The sequence below is a fragment of the Equus quagga genome, chromosome 18 (genome assembly GCF_021613505.1).
Source record: "Equus quagga isolate Etosha38 chromosome 18, UCLA_HA_Equagga_1.0, whole genome shotgun sequence".
Taxonomy (NCBI): domain Eukaryota; kingdom Metazoa; phylum Chordata; class Mammalia; order Perissodactyla; family Equidae; genus Equus; species Equus quagga.
In genome coordinates, this window is record NC_060284.1 from 4,434,493 (window position 1) to 4,459,018 (window position 24,526).

The 24,526-nt window shown below is 43.6% G+C and overlaps 1 protein-coding gene across 2 annotated transcripts; it reads left to right on the forward strand.

Moving 5' to 3' along the window:
• Positions 1-120: 120 nt before the first annotated feature.
• Positions 121-13,528, forward strand: LEPROT (leptin receptor overlapping transcript). 2 transcript variants are annotated; one of them, XR_006886019.1, is made up of 5 exons: positions 121-210; positions 3,988-4,063; positions 7,141-7,327; positions 9,002-11,387; positions 12,209-13,528. XR_006886019.1 is itself a non-coding variant. In XM_046645452.1 (4 exons), exons 1-4 carry the CDS (start codon positions 195-197, stop codon positions 9,116-9,118), a joined length of 396 nt encoding a protein of 131 aa, XP_046501408.1. In that variant the 5' UTR covers positions 121-194; the 3' UTR covers positions 9,119-13,528. The 2 variants fall into 2 exon arrangements, 1 of the variants encoding a protein (XP_046501408.1); XM_046645452.1 differs by having other exon boundaries at positions 9,002-13,528.
• Positions 13,529-24,526: the final 10,998 nt, after the last annotated feature.

Here is a 24,526-nt window from a genome sequence, read left to right on the forward strand (position 1 = left end):
AGGGGAGGGACGGGGCGGCAGGGGCGGGCTCCGCGTGGAGGGGAGGGGCGGGGCGGCAGGGGCGGGCTCCGCGTGGAGGGGAGGGACGGGGCGGCAGGGGCGGGCTCTGCGGGGCGGGGGCGGCCGGCGGTGCTCCGAACCTGGGCGGGGCGGCCGAGCAGGAAGCCGGAAGCGCCGCGGCCCAGCTGGGAGATATGGCGGGCGTTAAAGGTACCTCCGCGGCCGACGCGCTGGGCTGCGGCGGAGTGGCCGCTCCGCTGGCCGCGCCTGGAGCTGCGCTTTCGGCGCGCGGGCGGGGTGGGGTCGCCGGACTCGCCGGGCTTCCGGCCTTCCGGGTGGGAGTGCGCCCGCCCGCTCCCTTCGCCCGGTGGGGTGCGGGTGGAGGGCAGCTGGGGGACCTTAGCCCCTTGTTTGCAAGGCCACTGGCCCTCACGCCCTCCCGGGCCCCCGGGCCCCTGCGGGCGGAGCCCTGGCCGGAGCGGGCCCCCGGGAGCCCCGGGCCAGCCGGGAACATCACTTCCCGACGCCTCCTCGCTTCCTCGGCATCCCCTCCCCCCGCTCCCCGGTTCCTAACCAGGTTTCCACTTCCTGACGTGTCCACCCCCACGCCTCTCCTCCCTTTTCCTGCCGCGCCGCAGTTTCCATTTCTTCCCGGAGCCATTGTCTCCGTGTTCTCGCCGTGGGAGAACTTAGTCCTCTTGTTCTGAGGGTTTCCAGTTGGGCTGAGTGACTGCAGGCGGGCGTCCCGGCGGAAAGCACCCTGAAATGCTGCATTTCTCGCAGTCGTGGAGAGTAGATTAGGTGGAATCTTAATGCTGCTTTCTTAAGTGTTTATTCCTCTCTGGACAGACGAAAAACTAGGGTTTGTGCAGTATGTATTTTGAATGGGGCAGTTCATAAAAAGGGTCCCAAGGACCCCGCTTCCCTTACCTGTGCGCCTTCAGAGGAACGGGGCATGGCCTTGGTAGGAGGTTATTAGAAAGCTTCCTGTTATTTTGTAGGAAACCATTAGATTTCTAATCTTTTGAGTAGAGTAGCATAACTTGTTTCTATGTTGGAGTTTCTGTCCTCTTTGAAATTTGTACCCAAAGATCTTCCCTCCCCAGGTAATCAACATCTGCTACAAACATGTATACAGTGTATTTGCACGCATGTGTATTCACTAGGAAATTCGTGAGCGTGTGAGCTGTTAGCAGCAGACACATTTTATCACTATTTCTAGCTGACTTTTCTTCTTGACAATTTAATAAACGTGGTTTACTTGGACAGTGTCCAGGGTGGAATATATTTATCTGAGGCCAGTGCAGAAAACAGATGAGGAGTGGTATCTCAGCCTGCACAGTGTCTGGTCATGCCCAGAAACTATCGGGTAACAGTAATGTATATGTGTGAATGTGTTAGAAATTATAAGGTAGTAAAAGGGAAGATAGGCTATGAAATGGAAAAGGACTAAGGGAAGGAAGCATTTTTCAGATAATGCAGTTCGACCTTTATTGAGAGACAACTGGATGTCTGAGACTTGGGATAAAGGGTGAATGAGAAATTATTGTTGGATGCCAAGAGCTGGAAATAATTATGTCACTGTTTGAGTGTCTAAGGTGTGCTCAGACACAGTATTCTGGGTTGAATTGTGTCCCCCAAGTAGATATGTTCAAGTTCGAACATAGCTGTCAAGATGAGCTTATGGGAAATAGGGTCTTTGCAGATGTAATCAATTTAAGGTGATCAGAGTGGACCCTAACCCCGTGACTAGTGTCCTTATAGGAAGAGGGAAGCATGGCCGTGGAGACGCATAGGGAGAACACCATATGAAGACGAGGGCGGAAAGGGTGATGCAGCTAAAAGCCAAGGTGCACCAGCGGTTGCCAGCCACCACCAGGAGTCAGGAGAGGCAGGGGGTGGGGGGGTAGGGGGCTCTCCCCCGGAGTCTTTAGAAGGAGCACGGCCCTGCCGACATCTCCATTTTGGACTTCCAGCCTCCAGAACGGTGAGAGAATAAATTGCTGTTGGTTAAGCCTCGGAGTTTGTGGGACGTTGTTTGTAGCAGCCCTAGGTAACTAACACAGATGAGGTTACTTAATCCTGCTCCAGCAGGAAGAGGACCGTTTTCACCGAAGAGGACCTTCGACTGAATCGAAAAGGACCACTAAGGCTTCACATGGCAAAGGTTGGGGCCAGGGCAGAGTTTATTCCAAGTGGAGAAAACCACGTGTGACATAGGGCAGGGGTGTGAAGGAGCATCCTTTGCTCTCTCCAGGAGCTTAAGCTCTGTTGGTAAGGCCGGGGCATAGTGGGAGAGGGGTGAGGGTTGAAGCTGGAAGGCAGTCAGGAGTCAGACCATGGTGCCAGAACGACTCATGGGCTGTGAAAGCAGCTGCGAAGGGGTGATGCCAGCTTTATGTGTCTGAGAGAGCGCTGTCTGCGGTGTGGAGGGTGCATTGGAAGAGTCACCATTGGAGGCCGGCATGGGATGCTAAGGGACTGCTGTAGGGCAGTAGCAGAGGGATGCAGAGAAGAGGGTGGGTGTCTGAGTCCTTTAGGGCTCTGTAAACTGGGGGGCTCATACAACCATTTAGTTCTCAGTTCTGGAGGTTGGGAAGTCCAAGATCAAGGTGCCAGCAGGTTCGATGCCTGGTGAGGGCTGCTTCCTGTTTCAGGAATGACCTTCCTCTTGCTGTGTCCTCACCTGATGGAAGGGGTGAGACAGCTCTCTGGGGCCGTTTATATAAGGGCACTAATCCCCTTTAGCAGGGCTCTGCCCTCAAAACCTAATCACCTCCTAATACCGTGACACTGGCGATTAGGATTTAAATGAATTTTGGGGGGACACAAGCTTTTAGTGTGAGAGATTGCATTTAAAGAGATTCAGCTTCTACCCAGAGAAACGTAACCAGGCGATGGCAGAGTTAAGATTTGAACCCGTGTTGGTGACTCAGAGCTCAAGATTTCTTAACAACGCTAACATTCTTTGTCTCCCACGCAGCAGCATGATGAGCACAGATATGTTCCTTCCCCCTCGGAGATTAGTGTCCCACAGATGCGGGGAACAAACCTTTTATTCAGTGGATCCTGGTTGGGAATCATTTTCTGTGAAGACAGAAAGCAGTCTTCAAATTGTGAAGCCCTGAGGTTTGGGGAGGCAAGACAGCCCAGAGGGCGTCCAGGCCAGTGCGCCGGTTTTGTATGTGATTTAAGGAAGGAGAGTTTTCAGCATTTAGAAACTGCCTCGGGCACGAGGGAGTGTCCCTTCACTGGAGTTGTACAGACTGGCTGGCTGGCCTCTTGTGACAAATATAAGGGGAATTCATGAGAAGATGGGGGTTGGGGACTGGAAATGCTGGAGATCTTTCTCTACCTAATGACTTACAAGCAGTGGACGTAGGCAGCAATTTGCTAGTCAAATGTAACATCAGCTCATGAAATGAGTAAATTGCTACCTTTGCTTAAATCTGAAACCTTTTGTTCTTTTATTTTTATTTATTTATTTTTTTTTGAAGAAGAAGATTGGCCCTGGGCTAATATCTGCTGCCAGTCCTATTTTTGCTAGGAAGATTGGCCTGGAGCTAACATCTGTGCCCACTTTCCTCTATTTTATATGTGGGATGCTGCCACAGCATGGCTTGGTAAGCGGTGTGTAGGTCTGAGCCTGGGGTCTGAACCAGTGAACCTTGGGCCGCTGAAGAGGAGCACGTGAACTTAACCACTATGCCGCTGGACTAGCCGCCTATTCTTTTTTCAATCAAAATTTTTTTTATTGAGGTATAATTCACAAACCGTAAAATTCACCTTTTTAAAATGTAAAATTCCATAGTTTTTGTTATATTCACAAGGTTGTGCAACCATCACTACTATCTAATTCCAGAACATTTCATCACCCCCAAAAGAAACTCTATACCCATTAGGAGTCACTCCCCATTCCTCCCCTCCCACCCCAGCCCCTGGCAACCCCTGATTTGGCCCTGTAACTCCTGGTTTTATTTTTCACAGCTCTTGTGGCATTATCTTTCAGTGGGGCTATTGGACTGACTTTTCTTATGCTGGGATGTGCCCTAGAGGATTATGGGTAAGTTGTCACTTCAACCAGAACTATTCTTCTCTTTGTGTCTTTGTCATTATTGGTATGGGTGTTCGAGAGTTTGGTCAGTTTGGCACCAAGCTCTAACCAATGAGTTAATGAAGCCCAAATTATGAACCCAGTCCTTTTGTGGGCCAGTTGTATATGTGCAGAGAACAGCTCTTTTTAAAATTGATATGTTCATTTAATAAGCATTTATTGAGCACCTGCTCTGGACCAGCTAGGGGTACAAGCATGAAGAGACACGGTCCTGCCCTCAAGCAGCTTACAGTTCTAGTTGTGAGTGAGAGGCAGGCAGAAAGCTGACGGCTGTGGTGGAGACGTGTGCAGGCGACAGTGAGGGCTCCAAGAAAGCGTGTCTGTGTTTCCCTGTGAGAGTCAGGGAGGGCTGCCTGGAAGAGGTCTTTACGCTGAGACTGTGGATAACTAAGAGTTTATCGGGCTGAGGAGTCAGGGAGGGCGTTCCAGGCCAAGGGAACATTCAACAGATTTCTTTATTCCACAGCTGTTGGTTGAGTGCTTACCAAGCGCCAGACACTGTTATGGGAAGGAGGGATTAAGAAATAAGAAAACAAAGGTCCTGCTCTCCCAGAGTCTAGATTTCAGTGGGGGAGACAGACAATAAACAGGCTAAACATGTACATTCTATCATAGGTACAAGTAGTGCGAAGAATAGAGGGCTCAGAGGCTGGGGCGACAGTGGTCAGGGAAGGCATCTCTAGAGGCTGATGTGAGCGGAAACATGAAGAAGATAAGGAAGCAGGTCATAGGTCATGCAGATTTCCCGGCAAAGAGGATGTCAGGCAGCGGGAAGGCCGTCCGCTGAGGCCCAGAGGCAGGAAGCCACGTGTGGATCCTTATGATAGAGCATCGCCTGTAGCTGGGACGGGTGACAGAAGGGTCGGTCAGGGATGTCGAGTCGGTCCTTGGGGCTCTGTATGCCATGAGAGGGGGCTGGATTTTATATGTCAGGCAACAGGAGCTGGGAAGGTATCTTGAAAACAGGGGTGGAGGGTGGGGGGGTTTATGTTAAAAAAAGGTCAATCTGGCCAAAATGTGAGACTGGATAGGAATGGGCTGAGACTGCAGTCGGGGAGCCTGGAAGGGACCCTGCGGTAAGTCAGGCAGAGTTAGGGCTGTGGCAGGAGGAACCGGAAGAATGGCAGGAAGGAAGGAGAGAGAGCCAGGTGGCAGAACCCACAGGTTTTGCTCATTGACGTCACGGTGCAGCGAGGGGGGAGGGGTCCTGGATGTCACCCAGGTGACTTGCTTGAGCGGCCGGAGAGAAGATGTGACCCAGAAAACCTGTAGGCCCCGTACAGAAAAAGTTTACCCACCCCTGGCCTACCAGTTTACTGAATCGTATATCGTTAATGTTTAAATTTTGTTTATAAACAAGGTTGCTTCTCCATTAACAGGGCTGTTAGTTAAATATTGATGGTTTACTGTGAATGGGAACATAGTTTCGTAGGTTGTTTTTCAGAAAACTGTTACTGTATTTTAGGAAGAATTGAGAGCTCTTGGCTGTAGGCATGCCAGGTGACAGCTGGGTCCATTCCAGGCCTCTTCTCGCTGTGTCTCAGTTTCTTCACTAGTGTAATAAGGGCTGTGAACTAGAGAATCTGTAAAAGCCCCTTCCACCAATAGCGTTCGCTGGTTCTTGAAACACTATAATCCGTCTGTCTAAAATTCGAAGTTCAAACTCCGTGTGCCCGTCCTGAGTCCTCTTGATGAAGCAGGGACACTTTCCCTTGTTGCTTTTGGTTACCGTCCGCCCCGCCCAGATCTGTGGCTGAAATGGGAAGCTCTCGTTGCAGTGCATTTCACCCCAGCTCCTGCCCGGAGCTGCTGGCTCTGCATGGACCACAACATCATGGTGTAGTGATGATGTGGATTGTTGTGATGGGTATATGTAAAAATGAGGAGAGACTTTGCTTTTTTTTTCCCTCATGGGATGAAGCATAATAAATGTCTAACTGATGGAGAAAAATATTTTTGAAGTGTTTATAGAGCAAATGTAATTGGAAAGCAGATGGCAATTTTTAATATATGGAAAACATTGGAAATTTGAGAAGAAAATCACTTTTTTGCATTACAGTATTATTGTGATCTCTTATAAAGATTAGAGTGTTTCTAAAGTTTTTACTAATAAGTGTATTTCTTTTTCGTGCCTGTCAAACTTAAAATCCATTTATTTTCTTGTTCATTGAGTAAATGTTAACGGAGGACCTCATTATGGGTCCTGGAGATAAATGGCGATTGATCAAGATGGATCAGACCCCGGTTCTTGTAAACAAAATGTCAAATAGGTGTAAGTGCTGTGCAGAAAGTTAAGAGGCTGATGGCCCAGGGGTGACTGGAGGTGTTTCAAATGCATGGTGAGGGGAGCCACTTTAGGAGGAGAGCTCTGCATGTGGATTGCGTGATAAGAAGCAGCCGGCCAACTAGAAGGTCAGGGAGGAGCGTTCCAAGCAGAGAATGCGCTAGTGCAAAGGCCCTCAGGCAGGGATGGGCTCAGAGTGTTTCAGGAACAGAAAGAAGGCCCTTGTGGCTGCCGGTGAAGCGAAGGAAGGGAAGATGGCACAAAATAGACGGAAGAGGTTGACCTCATGTAAGACTTTGTAGGCCAGGCCAAGGATCCGAGTTTTATACTAAGCCATTGAAAGGTTTCCAGTGTGCAGACACTCCCAAGGCCTTTATGGAATTAGGATAGGCAAGGCACCTGCTTTGTTTTACGCAGAAAGCACGCAGAGATGACTAAGTTAAGATTCTGTCCTTTAAGGAATTACAGCTCAGTAATAACAGAGAACAATAAAGATTCTTGATTATACATTGTGTAGTTGTTTCTTGACACAGTATAAGCTATCTACATATTAGCAATTTTTAATTATCGTTACTTCTTATCTGTTGCTGGTAGAAATCATCTTATCTACTAATATTCACAATTGAATAAAATAAGTTTTGTCGTAGACTTTTAAAATAATACTTAAACTTTGAAACAGTGGTACGTCTTTAAAATGTAACTGGAGCTTTCCTTTTGGGGTCTCTTCTGGGTCCGCTGACAGCGTTTACTGGCCGTTGTTCGTCCTGATCTTTTACGTCATCTCTCCCATCCCCCACTTCATCGCCAAAAGAGCAACGGATGACTCCGATGCAGCCAGCAGTGCCTGTCAGGAACTGGCGTACTTCTTCACGACTGGGATTGTCGTCTCTGCCTTCGGACTGCCTATCATTCTTGCTCGTGTGGCTGTGGTAAGTTTTGTTTTGCCCCGTTGTCGCTGAGTCTACTTCAAACACCTGTGTCAGGAACCTCGGTTTCATTCCCATTGCTTACACGTAATACTGAGAGCCAGACGTAGTTTTGGTTTCTCTAATCCTCCATTTTGGATCCACCTGTCAGTATCTTGACCATGTTTTCAGAATGCTTTCTTTGTTTCTCTTACGACTTTTAGCCAGACCAAGTGATTTCTTGTTTTTTCTTCTTTAAGCTATCTGGAATTGTTCTTAAAGCCTTGCCTCTTAGGGCAATCCACAGAGACAATGATAGCAATACTTTTGTAAATGAGCATCATATTGAATTCTCCTGCAAGTAGGATCATGGACACCATCCTCAATACAAAAGGCTTAAATTGAGGGACACCTATGTAGCTCCTAGAAGATATAGGGAATAAGGTGACATCTTCACATCCAATATAAAAGTTTTTTGTGTCTCCAAAACACACGTTGCGGGTATAATTCATTCAATTCTTTGATGTTCACTCTCTTTCATACTATTTGCTTTTATTCCCAACTGCATACTGTTTCAATTTCATGAAACTCTTACTTGTGGCTTTGAATATCGGATATACACAAGTGTTATTTATTCATTCAGTAATTATCTTTGGAACATCTGCTATTTGTAAGACACTCGGAATAAGAGCCAGATACTACCTCTGTTCCCATAGAGCACAGAAACTAGCTTGCTGGGTAAGTATACAATAAATATATTATGATAATTGAAACATGATCAGAATACCATAGGAACACCAAGAAGAGAGAAATTCCGCCTGCCATTCGATGTGGGTCTCTAGGGATAAATACGGCTTTGCATAAAGTAGGGAAGGCTATTATATGGAATGGCACCCAAGTGGGAAAATGCAACATGTGGAACAAAGAACAATATGATTGAGCAGAAAGGAGTGGGTGAGATGAGGCTAGGAAGGGGAGGGGTCTTGCTGTGACCGATTGAGTTCTGTGTAGATGATGGAGAAGCACTGAAGGTTTTTGAATGCAAGAGTGTCATAACCTTATTCTTCTTGTGCCTTATACTACTTCAGTTTTCCTGTAAAGATTTCTATTTCTACCTTTCCATCCTGCATCACGTTTTATGAAGAAACTCATTGATGTTTTCTACTGGTAAAATTAAAACAAAAAATGCCCACTAGAGGGTACTGTCACCCCCCGGCAGAGCCTCTGTAAAACCATCTGCCAAGCTGGAGAGCCGCTTTCATTTACGTGCAGATTTTATTATTTAGAGTCTTTTCTTGCCTAGAAAAGAAACAGGCCAACTCATTGTTCTCCAATTCCTATTTTCATGGAAGAAGGCAATGCATGCAGAACTTTGGGCACCCAATATTGTAATTGGTCTGTTCATAATCTTGCTACGTATATTTTACTTAAGGCAATCGTTCACTGTTGAAAACAAGTAGAGAAATATATCTAATGGGGAAGATGTTAAGGATGATGCTAGACTTAATTAACAAGCGTCACAAAGTAATTAGACTAATTACTGAATAGCTCACTGCCTCCCGCCTGTTACATCATTAAGCCTTTTAGCAGTTTTGTGTAATATTTCATTGGATGTTTCTAATGCAGAAAATAAGAGAGATTTGCAAAGAGTACAATATGAAGAAAGTAAAGATTTAATCCTCTTTTCTTGTGTTTCAGATCAAATGGGGAGCCTGTGGCCTCGTGCTGGCAGGCAATGCCGTCATTTTCCTTACGATTCTAGGTTTTTTCCTTGTGTTTGGAAGAGGAGATGATTTTAGCTGGGAGCAGTGGTAGCACTTTATTCTGATAAAATGCATTTAATTTCTTAGAATTCATACTATGTGTATATGTGTGCACATGTGGCCTTTTACTATGAAATTTACTATGCTGGTTTTTTTATACCTTTATATCATGTTCACTTTAAGGAAGACTACATGAGAAAAAGAGTAATTTTATTGTCAGTCTATACTCACGTTGAATTATGTTATTTGTTTGGCTGTTCGTATGGTCATGGTGCTCTCAGAAAATACATTAACACAGTCTCGTAGCCAGCGTCTCACTTCTACAAGGCACCTGCACCTCTTGCCTGGCCCTGGGCTTGGGAGGCAGGTAACACAGGAGCAGCTCTCCGTTTGCACAGGACTTCCGAGATTTACTCGTGGCCCAGAGAGACAGGTGGCTCCCGCTTTGTGCTGTAGAGTCTTGCTGGCCCACAGACCAAGAGCAAGAGCATCCGCATCTCCTAGGAGCTCATTAGAAATGCAGAATCTGAGGACCCACCCTGGACCCAGTGCATTTTGATGAGATCTCAGGTGAATTGTATGCACATTGAAGTCTGAGAAGCGCTCTAGAGGGATCGGCTTCACACCCAGCTTCCTTGTCTTCCGCTTGGCTGAACCGCTTAACCTCTCTGAGCGTTAGCTGCTCATTTGTTCACCTGGCCTCATGGTGAGGCCTAGTTCAGACTCTCTTTGGTGAAATGTCCAAACCCATAATATATAGGCTGTGCCACAAATTTGTGACATGTCCTCAGTAGGGAATAACTATGCCTTCATACTGTCTGAAAGGCAGTGGCTGTTTTCTCAGTGCTGGGGGACAGACTAACCCCAGCATAACCCACTGCGAGGCAGGGAGGGGAGACCGGGCTGAAACCAGTCCGGGTTAGCAGGATGAGGAAGACTAGATGGGTAACACTGTTTACTTCCCCTTTATGTTCTGACCCTTCTCCCCAGCTCCTTGCCTGTGCTGCCCGCCCCCCCACTTTCCCCCACCCCCAGTTCTGATAGGCCCTCGCTTCGAGGTGGCTCTGGCTGCTGCTTTCTGTAGACACATAGGAGCTGAGTGAGCAAAGCAACGAATGAGCTGCTTCATTTTATTTACGTGTTGAAGGACTTACTGTCTTTCATGTCCTGTAGGACTTTATATATATATAACACTTTATGCCACTTTTAAATGATTCTTTGGGACTACATGTCATGCTGGATCCTGTAATCACAGTTTTTATAGCTCAGTGTTTTGTCCAAGACCTTTTAAAAAAGGGAAATAGGGGAAATAGAACCACTTGATCAGAATATAAACAATAATTTTAAAGCATTGTTAATGTGTAATAGTTGACATACGTTCCAAACACTGAAACCTTGAATTTTGTAATCTGAGTAATTCGAACCTCTTCAGATTCTGGAATGATGCCGGGACCTGGAGAAGATAAAAGCGATACCTAAAAGGATAATGTGCAAAGTGATATTTTGGCCTTGTGCATGATTTTTTGTTTTCAGTGTTCTAAGTACATGTAGAATTGTTGAAGTTATCACCACCAATGTTTATATAGAAAAATTAGTAGACACTAGAATTTTAACCAGCATTTTTAATAACACTTGCACTTACTGTATTGTAATAAATTTCACTTTTAACGCAAAAGAAAAGTTTAATTTGAAAAGTCTTTATTCTGATGTAGGCTTGCTTTAAAATAACAAAAAAGTGAGAATTTCTTGGTGTTCCGAAATGGACAGTTTTGAGCAGTAATCTTTCCTGCAAGAGAATGATAGCAATAAGTTTTAAGATACCATTTTGAATGTCTAGTTGACTTGCAATAGCTTTTATTTTCCTGAGATGGAAATAGTGTTTAGTTTATACTGTCTTTTGCAAAAGTGTCTTTGTTGCTTATACACATTTCGAATAACCAAGGTAGCCTTAATATGTGGCCTTAAAGCATTGCCTCTTGGTTGTGTTTCCAGAATGATATGAAGTACTTGCATGCAGGATTTTTGTAGCTATGCCCTAATAACAGAATGGATTATTGAAGCGATCACTTATTAGGTTTGCTGTGTGTCTGAAAAGAGACGTTTCTGCTGCAGCACGTGAGTCTCGTTTAAGGAGTAAACGTGCACAGGAAGTAGTGCTGTATATGGATGTGCAAAAGTTTCATCCTGGTGACACAAAGTTGGGCATTTTTTTCTCCTTATAAAAGGTTCATTTTTTCTTTATACCCTAGAATATATTTTGAAGATTCCAAGCACATTGATTACATTCTAAAGCTGAGAGCACCCATCAAGAATTGCCCACAGTAAGCGTCTTAAAAAGGGATCTCTGTCCCGGTCCAAACAGCTGGCTCGCAGGCGGACTGTGAGACGCCTTCCCCACAGACTCAGTGTTACGATTGGTGGTTGAGTTCCCAGGCCAAGCAGCTGAGGCAGCTACACCCTACTGTGGCCGGCCTGTCACCCTCAAGGCACCGGCCTGAGTTTTGGGTCTTGGAAAAAGAAGTGTGACCAGTTTGGAGGAAGGGAAGTGTACATTTCCAGCTCTTTTCCTGAGAACAAGATCTTTCTTCCTTCAGTTTTTGCAGGCTTTTCCATCTCCTCATGCCCTGGGGGCGTCCAGACTCCTGTGAGGTTTGCTGGCCTCTCCTGACTCGGGGCCTTCCCCGTAGCTCATCCCACCTCCTGAGGGTCTTCAGATTCCAAAGTCACCCACCTTTCTACTCCTACCAATAGTTTTCTTAGGGGAGCTGATACCACGTGGTGTTAATGGGAAAGCAATCTGATCAAACTCCTTTCCAGAAAGAGCGAGTGGCCTCTGAGCCTCTTCCCCACACCTGAACCCCCGTCCGTGCCTGAACCCCCATCCGTGCCTGCACCCCCATCCGTGCCTGCATCCTGTGCTCGCTACACGCAGTTTTACAAGAAAGTCTCGTGACCCAATGACTCAGTCACGGAAAATGGCAGTGTCTCAAAGTAAAGTCAAAAAAGCATTCCAGCAGCTTATAGAAGGATAATCATCCTTTGGGACAGGGGCAAACTTGTCACCTCTCATCATTTCCTCAGGGTGACTTCTCAGCGGGTCCTACTTTTCATAGCTGTTTCTTTTCCTCCGCTTAACCCACAGGTTTTCTTACGGTCCTCAAGAGACCCTTACATCTGAGGTATCCTCCTGATGAAGACTCTTCTAAAGGCTGAAATGTTTCATTAAGTTCATAACATTCCTTATGCTCTCAGGGAACTGCTTAGATAACACAAAAGTGTGCCTTTTCAAAGTTTGCAAAATTGAGGTTCTGCACCATAATTTAAGCAAAATATTTCGGAGGATGCTAGCATTTTTCAAGCATAATAGTTCACAACTGGGAAAAATTATTTTTGTAGATGAATATAAGCTGTGCATTTTAATTTTCTTTTCCATTCTGCTTCATGAAGTACCTTATTTTCAAAAATCCCGGTGCGTTATAGCTCGTGAGTTATAGCCTGCTTGTCAGTGGCCGAGCTCCTGGAGGAGAGCGGCGATCCGTGTGGCCCCAAACGTGATGTGCAAGGCCCCCGAGGTGGCGTTAGAACACATCATATGTGTAGGATCAGGATGATTACTTCTTAAATAAAACTTGTCATTTATACTTTAACAAGGACTTCTATTACATTATTAAACTAGAACGTTCATATTTTACTTGGGGATGCAGTATATTTGGAAAAGGGATCAAGAGATTTATTTTCCCCCGTCTTTGTTTGGATCATCTTAATGTGAATTTGACTGTTTTTGAGCCCACACTTATTGTAGTTGAGAAGCAGTCCAGGAATGTGTGTGAGTAGAAGGAATCCGGTCCCTAGTTACAGCTTTGCTAAGGCTGACGCTCCTGGGGGTGGGGGTGGAGGTGGGTGTGGGGCATGGTTAATCAAGAAGTGGAAAAGGGAGAAGGAAGTGACACTAAAAAAAGTGCCGTACGTATTCTGAAGAGTCTGTCTGTGCCTTACAGAAAAGAATGCACTGACGTAAAATACTACTTAAGAGACAATGTGTCCTCCTTATGCACGAAACATTTGGGGACGATCTGGTGTCTTACAGATGCATTTAGGCAGCTAGATTATAAAGAAATGGAGCTAATAATTTCTTTGTGTTGCCCAACTAAGTGTAAAGTTAAATTTTTAATAGAAATTTGATGATACCAACATAACTGTACAATGCCCGTAAGAAAAAACAGTTCCCAAGGAAACGTCTCTGGTCCATGCATTTTCATTTAGAAAGCATGCTGGATGCATCGACTCCTCATGTGGGGCTGAGAAGGGGTGTGTCTGGAGAAATCATGTACCTGATATTTAAACATAGCATCTCTTGAGATTTAAAAAAAAATACCTATTTGTTTTTTTTTGTTTTCTTTCTGTTTTTTTTTTTTTTTTGTCAGCTAAATGTGAATAAAAAGTTCTTGTGCAGTAATTGTCATTGGGAAGTTATTTTCTTCTTTCTGCTTCCTAACGTGGCTCTGAAAACTTTCCATTTAAGTTGTCAGTCAAGTTTCATCTTCTTTTTCTTTGTTTTTGCAGAAGTAGAAAACCAATGCCTGTTTAAAGAAAAAAAGAACTAAAGTTGGTGAAGAATTTAAATTTCAAGCTTTTCCCACATTTTTGAGAAGTGTAACTTTGTAGAAAATAAATTTCACATTCCTTTAATTTCTCTGTAGTCACCAGGCATAGTGCAAAATTAATAGATGAACATTTTGAGACAATTATTTGTCTTCAATACTGAGCACATAGGTGAAGTGGTCTTAAGATTGTTCATGTGGAGGAGAACACACTTGGACATTTTGCACAGTGTCTCTTCATTGTTGATTATCTCTGTATCAAAATTGGATAGTTATAGCTGTTTCACACATTTCCAAATTAACAATTAGATATCCTTAAAATCAAAAGTTGTGCATTCATTTCTTTTGTTCTTAGAATAATTCAAAAATAAAACCATCAGTTCGGCCTCAGCTGGGTAATTATTTCCCTTTATGTAAAGGATAAATGCACCTGTGCTGCTGCCTTCGCACTTTCACATCCTCTGTCGTTGAGAAAGGATTTTTACCAGCATATTTTGTAAATTGTCATGTTTCTTACAGCCCTTTCCCCAAAACTATGCTTGTTCCCTGACAAATCCAGAATTCTCCAGCACTTCTAGCCATTACTGCTGCAGCTCGCCATTTGTGGTTCTGACGATGCTCTTGCTAAAATCCACTTACTGCTGATGGAAGTGAGTCAAATGAGCTCTAAACACAGGCAGGTTTTTTTTGTTGTTTGTTTGTTTTGTTATTGAGGAAGATTGGCCCTGAGCGAACATCTGTTGTCAATCCTCTCCTTTTTTCTTGAGGAAGATTGTCACTGAGCTAATGTCTGTGCCAGTCTTTGTCTATTTTGTATGTGGGATGCTGCCACAGCATGGTTTGATGAGCAGTGTATAGGTCCAAACCCACAGACCCTGGGCCGCTGAAGCAGAGTGTGCCAACTTAACCACTATGCAACCGGGCCAGCCCCTAAACACAGGTTTTAATCTGATGCTTGATTTGTTCAAGATGCCACATTTAGTATTTGCTGTGAGTTTCACAGCGGTACCTAAGCCAATGCTTGACAGCCCGAGTGCCAGTGGGTGTGCTGTAGACACCTCTGTCATCTACTCAGTTTGCCTGTGCATGTGTTTCCTGTTAGGGAGGCTTCTGTCACCCTGAGACCATCTAGCCAGAGGCTCTGAAACAGAGGGTCCCTACCAAACTCTGGCACCAACATTTATGTCCTCTTTTCCTCTAGCTTATCATTAAGGAGAAATTGAAAGTTGTGAGGTGGAAACACAGGCCATTTGAAAATAGGTCTTCTTTTACCTAAACATCAGTGAGAGATGAATGCAAGGTGTCGTGTAAAACAGAGTCATGAGGGCTAATTAACGGCATGAGTAGTTACAGGATTAATGCACATTCCACAAATTTGATTTAAAGTTTAGTTAGTAGAAAATTATATTGACCATCCATTAAGGAGTAAAGTTTTCACTTATGCAACGAAAACCTTTCCAGCTCTATCCACACTCAGCGGCTTGGTGGTCTCATGGTGTCATGGCTCCAAATACCGTAGGCAGCCGGCTCACACACTTCATCTCCAGCCCAGGCTTCTCAACCCCAGACTGTGGGTCTGACTGCCAGCAGCACATTGCCACCCACATCCCGCAGGCCTCTCCAGCTCAGTGTGTCTCGAGTCAGATTCCCACACTCCCTATCGTGCCATTTCTCAGGATAAGACTCGGAGTGTTTCAGACCTCCTTACTGCACATCCACATGCAGTCCATCAGGAAGTCTTGTTGCCTCTCCCTTCAAGATGCATCCAGAATCAAAACACACCTCTTACCTCACTGCCACCGCTGTGGTTCAAGACTGTTGGGTCTCACTGGGTGATCCCACGCGCCTTCTGACCCAGCTCCCTGCTTTTGCCCTTGTCCCCTTCAGGCTAGTCTCCACTCAGCAGTCAGAATGGGCATGTGAGGTGTAAACCAGATCGTGTTGCTCCTGTGCTCCAGTGGCTTCCCATCTCACTTCACTAATAAAGAGAGAGCCTAGTTAAAAGGCGGACAAAGGCTCTGATGAAGTGTATTTCCAAAGATGTACACGTGGCCAATAAGCACATGAAAAGATGCTCAACATCACTAGACATGAGGGAAATACAAATAAAACCACCATGAGATCACTTCACACCCACTAGGATGGCTAGAATAAAAGACAGACAATAACAAGTGTTGGCAAGGAGAGGGAAAAATTGGAGCCCTCATAAATTGCCAGTGGGAATATAAAATGGTGTAGACACTAGAGAAAAGTTGGGCAATTCCGCAGAATATTAAACCTTGAGTTACTGTGTGACTCAGCACTCCCATTCCTAGGCATATACCCAAGAGAGATGAAAATGCCCATCACACAAAAACTTGCATATGAGTGTTCATAGCAACAATATTCATAATAGCCAAAAAGTGGAAACAAACCAAATGTCTAATCAACTGATAAGTGTGGTGCAAACTTATCATTGGTGATGAAATTGTTCTAAATCCATTGTGATGTTAGCACAACTCTGGGACAAAAGCACTCAATCATATGCTTGGTGAATTTTGTAGTATGTTGAATTATATCTCAATAAATCTGCAACATATTATGAATTAATTAATTAATTCTCTGTCTGAAGTACCAAAAAATGTGTATCAGTTATCCCCAGGCTTTGTGGGAAAATACCTTCAGGAATCCAGCTAGGACCAAAATAATTCAAATTATGAGGAAGTTTTAATTTACCTGCATTGTCATTTTTCTAGATTTTGTCATATTTGCCTTATTTCTCAGATTTTTTAAATTTGAAAATTTTAAATTTATTAAAAAATGCTTCTTTTTTTTTAAGGAAGACTCCAAAATTGTGTGTCAGGCTCCACAAGATCTAAGACTGTCCCTGGCCATCACAGTGATCAAAACAGATGAAAAGACTTGCCATATAGATCTTATATTTCAGTGGGAAAAGAAAAATAAAAGCTAGATAAAAAACAAAATGCGTGATATGACAGATACCTGGGGGAATAATATAGTAGGGAGGGGATGGATGTATGCGGGGCTTGCAGCTTTAGAGAGCGTGGCCACGTGGGCCTCACTGTGAAGAAGCCATTTGAGTTCAGGCCCAAAAAGAGGTGAGAGAGAAAGTATGTGGATTTCTGAGGGAAGTCAACCTTTGTACACATCCTTAATTGGTTAGTTAAGTTGGTTTTCTAGAACAGCCAGTTTGATTTGAAGAGTACAGTAGTCCCCCCCCCCTTATCCTCGGGGGATCTGTTCCAAGACCCCCGTGGGATGCCTGAAACCACAGACAGTACCAAGCCCTATATGTCCAATGTTTTTTCCATACATACATACCTCTATTGAGGCTTAATTTATAAATCAAGCACAGTAAGAGGTTAGCAACAACAATAATAAAATAGAACAATTATAACAATATACTGTAAGAAAAGTTACATAGCTCTTAGCAACCTCAGCCTGCGATGTTTTTCCTTTCTTTCTTAAGTCCAGAATTTTCCCCTTTTCACTTAAAGGAAGCACTTGACGGCTTCTCTTTGGTGTATCCGAACAGCCAGCATGGCTGCTCTCATGCTTCGGGGCCATTAGGAAGTAAAATAAGGGTGACTTCCACACAAGCACTGCGATGCTTGACAGGCGCTCTGATAACGGAGACGGCTGCGAAGTGATGGCGGGTAGTGTATACAGCGTGGATCCACTGGACAAAGAGGTGATTCACGTCCCTGGTGGGACAGAGTGGGATAGTGTGAGATTTCATCATGCTACTCAGGGCGGTGCCCAATTTCAAACTTATGAATTGTTTATTTCTGGAATTTTCCATTTAATATTTTCAGTCTGAGATTGACCAGGGGGAACTGAAACTTCGGAAAGCAAAACCGTGGGTAAGGGGGGACTGCTGTATGCACATTTTCCATGGTGCCCAATCATCTTCCTGCTCAGCAGTTTTTGAGAATGCTCTTTACCCCCAAAATACATTTTCGTTTTTGAAAAGAATTGCTAATTCAGAAAAAAACCCAATCTCATTGTTATTTTAATTTGAACAAATGTTTGAAAACTAATGATACTGAATTCTTTTTATTTTTTCTTTTTTTGGGTACCATTTCTCTCTTTTGTGAATTGGCTACATTTCTTTTAGGGCATTTATCTTTTTTATTGATTTGTAAGAGTTCTTTACATATTAAGATTCTAAGCACTGTCTTTCTTGTATGTTGCAAATATATATTTTTAATCAGATAACAGACTAGCAAAAGGTATTCCTGTGATTTTAAACTTTGTTTAAATAATTTTTCTACCTACAGAATTTTCTGGTTTTTGTAATCAAATGTTAATTTTTTACATATAATTCTGAATTTGTATGCATTCTTAGAAAGGTCTTTTCTATTCTAAAAGAAGGAAAATATACTCTTCTACAGTATTTATAGATTCATTAAGAACACTTTAATTCACCTAAAATTTACTTTGGTAAATGCTACCAGGCAAGAGTGTTTCTCCTGATATCTTTAGCCAGGTATCTCAGCTGGTCAGTAACCTGGTTAAATAATTTGTTTAATTTCAAATATGACCTTTAACATATAGTAAAAATTTATATCCACCTAGTTGATTTCTGGATTTTTCTCTTCTGTTCTTTTTGACTTGTGTGTTCCTGAGCTGGTGCCACGTCTTAAAATATACGTAGCGTCATAATATGCTTTGAAGTTTGGTAGAATGAGTCTGCACTGATTTTTCTTATATTTTTTTCATTAAAAAAATTCCAACTAGCTTTGGCATTTATAGCTTGAGAAATAAAAAGAAAAAAAAGTATAAATAAAATAGATCTTAATCTAGGAAATGAAGTGATGTGCTGGTCGGGACTCTGGCCAGGTGATGGTCATTGATGAAGAAGACAGGGTTGGGGCCAGGCTGGTGGCGCAACGGTTGAGTTTGCACCTTCTGCTTTGGCGGCCTGGGGTTCACTGGTTTGGATCCCGGGTGCAGACGTGGCACCGCTTGGCAAGCCATGCTGTGGCAGGCGTCCCACATATAAAGTAGAGGAAGATGGGCATGGATGTTAGCTCAGGGCCAGTCTTCCTCAGCAAAAAGAGGAGGATTGGCAACAGATGTTAGCTCAGGGCTAATCTTCCTCAGGGGGTAAAAAAAAAGACAGGGTTGAGTTGGAGAGCAAGGAAAGTGGCCCTTATGGATGAGGCAGCAGCTGCTGGTACCCAAACTTTAGCGACTGTTAACTCTGAGTACTAATTAAGGCAATGTCAGAAAACATGTTTTGTTTTCTCTATCTTCTTTGTATTTCAATTCTTAGGATATTTTTTTATTATCTGAAGTTATCCTCGTGCAGGTTGGAAACCGCTGAAAGCAGTCAATTCTTACAGACTTTTTTATTCTAAGGCAAGTCATTAGGATTATAAACCCTGCTGTATTTGCCATGACCCAGGTGATTATCATCTGCTCGAAGCTTTTCGAGGCCTCCTGAATCCCTGTGTTTCTGGGCAGTGTGAGCGATGAGAAGTATTTAATTTCACGTGTTTTACAGGTGAAATTGGTTTTGGTTTGGCTTTCTTTATTTGGATTGAGAGACCTTTTAATCAGGACGAACAGAGCTGGCACACAGTAGGAACTCCGAAGACGAATTGGCCATGTAACCGATATGCAGCTTCTTAGAGAAGGGTTAGTGGAGCAAGATTAAAGAGCTGTAGCTAAAAATAGGTTTATTTTGTTTAAAGGGATTAGATTGTGACCTATATTTTACTCTGCTTTTCAGTCCTTGGCAATTTAGGACCATGTGGTTTCTCATTAAAGGTGTCTTTAACTAATTTTCAAGTTTGCCTCTTTCAATCCGGTGAGAAATTCTCAATTCTTCCTTCGCAGCTTGTTTGCATTTGACACGACTCTTGGAAAAATGGGAATAAATACTGTCTGAGTTGATTACCAGATTAAATTAACTCCCAAGGAGATTAATGTATATATATACACACTTTGTTTTTGCTGTCGTTTTTATTTTCTTACCGAAAAAGCTTTATTGAGACATAATTCACATACCATACAATTCACCCATTTAAAGTGTGCAATTCAATAATTTTCAGTATATACACAGTTGTGCAACCATCATTGAGATCAATTTTAGGACATTTTCATCACTCCAAAAGAAATCCTGTACCCAATAACATCACTCATCCCCCGCCCCCAGTCCCCCAGCCCTAAGAAATCACTCATCTGCTTTCTGTCTTTGTGGATTTTCCTATTCTGGACATTTCCTATAAATGGAATCATACAATATGTCGTCTTTTGCGACTGGTTGCTTACACTTAGCATAACGTTTTCTTCTCTTTTTTTTGGATTTTAAAAATTCATTTATTTTTGACAAAAATTGTATATATTTAAGGGTTACAACATGATGTTTTGGTATGTGTATGCATTATGAAATGATTACCACAATCAAACTAATTAGCATTTCCATCACCTCCAAGAGTTAACCATTTTGTGTGTGTGGTGTGAGCACTTGAGATCCACTCTCTTAGTGAATTTCAAGTATACAGTACAGTGTTATTCACTCTAGTTGCCATACTGCATAGTAGGTCTCTAGAACTTATTCATCCTATCACTGAAGGCTTGTACCCTCTGACCAGCATCTCCTCATTTCTCCCACCTCCCCCTGAACTCCCCATCCCTCAGCCCAGTCTCTGGTAACCACCATTCTACTCTCTGTTTCTATGAGTTTGACCTTTTTTTTTTAGATTCCGTATACATATAAGTGATACCATACAGTATTTGTCTTTCTCTGTCTGGCTTATTTCACTTACATAATTGTCCTCCAGTTTCATCCATATTGTTGCAAATGGCAGGATTTCTTTCTTTCTCCTGGCTGAATAATATTCCACCACATCTTTATCCATTCATCTTTTCAATAGACACCTAGGCTGTTTCCATTTATTAGCTATTGTGAATAATGCTGCAGTGAACATGGGTGTATAGATACCCCTTCGAGATACTGATTTCTTTTCTTTCTGATGTATTCCCAGGAGTGGGATTGCTGGATCACATGGTAGTTCAATTTTTAATTTTTTAAGAAACTGCCATACTGTTTTCCATAATGGCTACACCATTTTACATTCTCACTAACGGTGTATATGGGTTCCCTTTTCTCCGCATCCTTACCAGCATTTGCTACCTCTTGTCTTTTTGATAAGGCGTTCTGACGGGTGGGAGGTGATATTGCACTGTGGTTTTGATTTGCATTTCTGTGGTGATTAGAGATGTTGAGCACCTTTGCAAGTACCTGTTGGCCATTTGCATGTTTTCTTTGGAAAAATGTCTGTTCAGATCCTTTGCCCATTTTTAATTGGATTATTTGCTCTTTGGCTATTGAGTTGTATGAGTTCTTTATATATTTTGGATATTAACTCCTTATCAGACATATGGTGTGCAAATATTTTCTCCCATGCTGTAAGTTGCCTTTTCAATTTATTGATTGTTTCCTTTGCTGTGCAGAAGCTCTTTCATTTCATTAGTTTTTATTGTCTGTGCTTTTGGTGTCTTATCTAAGAAATCATTGCCAAGACCAATGTCAAGGATCTTTTTCCTTATGTTTTCTTCTAGGAGCTTTATGGCTTCAAGTCTTTAAGTCTTTGATCCATTTTGAGTTAATTTTGATGAGTGGTGTAAGAAGGGGTCTAGTTCCTTGAGCTGTCTCACTGATATTTAAAGATGCATACTCCCTTACTGTCAGCACTGTCTTAAAAACAGAATGCCGGATTCATTCTTGACAAATTGTGAACATTTCTCCTACAGTTTCTTCTCTTTCTCCTCTCCACTTTTCTGTTCAGGTCAGCCTCTGGATCTGTGTCTTCCTGATCACGGAGTCAGAAAAGTGATTCTAGTGTCACAAGGTAGTCCTGTACAGAAATCGGATACAACGGTGACCTCATGTGATGGTTAATTTTATGTGTCAATGTGACTGGCTGTGAGGTGCCCAGATATTTGTCAACATTATTCTGGGTGTTTCTGTGAGGTGTTTCTGGATGAGGTTAACATTAGAACCAGTAGATGGTGGAAAGCAGATGCCCTCCCCAGTGTGGGTGGGCCTCATCCAGTTGGTTGGAGGCCTGAATGGAACAAAAAAGGCCGAGTGAGGGAGAATCTGCCCTCTGTCTTTGAGCTCGGACATGGATCCTCTCCTGCCTGGAGGCTTGGACTTGGGCTGGAGCTCCGTCAGCTTTCCTCCTTCTCAGACTTTCAGCTCTTCCGCATCTCTGGTTCGCCAACTACAAATTTCGAGACTTCTCAGCCTCCGTATTCACGTGAACCAATTCCTTATAATAAATCTCTGTATATACATATCCTATTGGTTCTGTTTCTCTGGAGAACCTAGACTAATACATCTAATTTTCTTATATCACAACTTCAACTCTATGCCTCCTATCAAATTGGACTGATGGGAAAATCATCTCCAGTTTTCTTGGAGTTGAAACCTAGGGCAGCACAGAGACCCCACGGGGGAGCGAGTTCTCTGCCTCCCGGTCGTTGATGATGGTCATCTATCATGAGTCACTGCTGAGCTGCTCGTTGTCTCTGATTACACGATCTCTTTAGGACCTGTGGTTTCTGCATCTTTGGGGCCACTGTTGGTGCAACATCATCTCTGCTGTGGCTTAAAACCAGAAAGCTCCTTTCCTTTTCGGATCCTGCTGCCTTCCCAGAGGGCTGTCAGGAAACAGGGCATGGGTCCTCATTGCTTATGAGATGCTCAGATATGTATTCCTGCATGGACTGAATCCCACGTTGTTGAGATGTCAGTGCTCCCCAAACTGATCTATTCCGTAAAATCCCCATTAGAATCCCAGCAAGATTTTGGGCAGAAATTAATGTTTTCTGATTTTCAGACTAATTATAAAATTATACATCGGTTAAGACAATGGGACACTCGTACAGACCAATGGGACAGTATCAAGGGTTCAGAAATCGACCCACACATATATGGTCAAATGACGTTTGATTAAAAGAAACTCTAAGTTGAGGAGATCCGCAGTGAACAGGACCAATTCTTTGCCCTCGTGGAGCTTACCTTCAAATGGGCAAGACAAACAATTAATCTCTTAAAGTAAACAAACATTTGAGTAATAAAATTGGACAATGGCAAAAGCTATGATGAAATAAATCAGGGTAAAGGCGCAGAGAACGACTTTGCAGGAAGGGCTGCTTAAATGGGGTGATAGAAATGACTGAGCAGAGATGTGAATAATGAGAAGAAACAAACAGGATGGGACCTATTTTTAGGGTAAAATTCTGTGGTTTTTGTTGTTGTTTATTCATTCTTTCAATAAGTTTTTGTTGAGCAGCAACTATATGCCAGATATTATTCTAGGGCTGGAGATACAGCAGTGAATAAAATAGACAAAACTCTCATCCCCATGCAGTGTACTTTTTTGTAGGGACGCGAGGAATAAACTACATAAGTCAGTAAAATGTATGGCATGTTAGTGGAAATGCTAAGGCAAAAAAATAAATAAATAAATAAACAAAAGAAGGAATGGAGATGATGTGTGTGGGTGTGCTTGCGGGTGGGTGATGGTGGTTTCCATTTAAGACACAGTGGCCAGGAAAGGCTGACTTGAAGATGACATGTGAAGGAAGTGAAGGAAGACAGTTAGTCATGGAGGTGGCAGTTGGGGGGAAGATGATCCAAGAAGAGGAACAGGCAGGTGCAAAGGTCCTGAGGTGGACCCCCGTATTGGCTGGCTCCTCACTTGGGAGAGGTGAGGGAGATAAGATGGTGTGTAGGGGTTAGACAGGTCCTGTGGGGCCTTATGGTCATTGTGAGGACTTTGACTTGTTTAGAGATGGGAAGCCACTGGAGGGATCTGAGCAGGAGTAGTATGATATGACTTAGCTCTTAATGGGATTTCTCTAACTGTGCTTTAATAAAACTATTTTATAAAGAAAGAGAGGAAAAAATTTCATTTTCCAAATTAACTGTCTTTGAAAGAAGGGGGAAAAAAGAGACCACATAAAACATAAATAAATGCGTTTTGTTCAGGGGCCGACGGCTGAAGCAATGAGGGCGAATGACAGGCAGAGCATCAGTTCTGTCCCCAGTGCCCGAGACATGGCGTGGTCCCTGATGCATCATTCCACGTTGGACTCTCTGGAGCTAAATGTAGTGGGCATAGGTGGAATGAGAGGAGTTCTCATGAAAACATGTTTTCAATGAAGTTGGCTGAGAATGCTATGTAAAGCCAAAATAACCCAAACTGTGTCCCGATAGTGTTGTGTTTGGTGTGCCACATCCCCAGCAGTGACCACTTGGTTGTCTGTCCCCGGGGCAGGAAGACTGGGGCTGTTGACGTTTGATGGAGCAAAGGGCAGGGAGGGCGAGAGGGAGAGGCTGAGAGATGCTGGAGCTCGCAGACGCCTGGCTGCCGCCGCCCCCTCGTGGCGGTGCTGGGAGCCACCTTCGGTGTAATTTAGACGTCCTTGCTGTCAGGGCTCACGCTTGGTTACGTTTAAACGACGTGTTAGTAAAATGAAAGTGATTTCCAAGTATTAGCCCTTGGGCGGCACTCATTTAATTCATTTAAGGAACGGGGGAACGTTGCTATTTTAACGGCCAGCAGCACGACTCTTTCTGGGGAGAAAACGGTTTTTTGTTTATTTAAACTCAAAGGAGCCATTTGAGTGTCAAGAGCTGGGACCCTGGACCGGGGAAGGAGATGGAATGTTTTGCATTCGAAAGCGAGAGGAATTGGGGCTTTGCATCAGAACGAGGAGGGAGGTGTGGCTGGGGGAGGGGGATACACCGGAGGAGGAGTCGTCCCGGGGGAGGAGAGAGAGAAATCCTGGCTGGAAGGGCTGGGCCTGAGGCCCAAACGGTGCCAGGGAGACGGTCC

Excerpts from the sequence above, each read along its gene's own strand:
- LEPROT (XM_046645452.1), top strand. Across the intron at positions 4,064-7,140 it reads TGTGCCCTAGAGGATTATGG|CGTTTACTGGCCGTTGTTCG; the intron begins GTAAGTTGTCAC and ends GTCCGCTGACAG. Across the intron at positions 7,328-9,001 it reads TTCTTGCTCGTGTGGCTGTG|ATCAAATGGGGAGCCTGTGG; the intron begins GTAAGTTTTGTT and ends CTTGTGTTTCAG.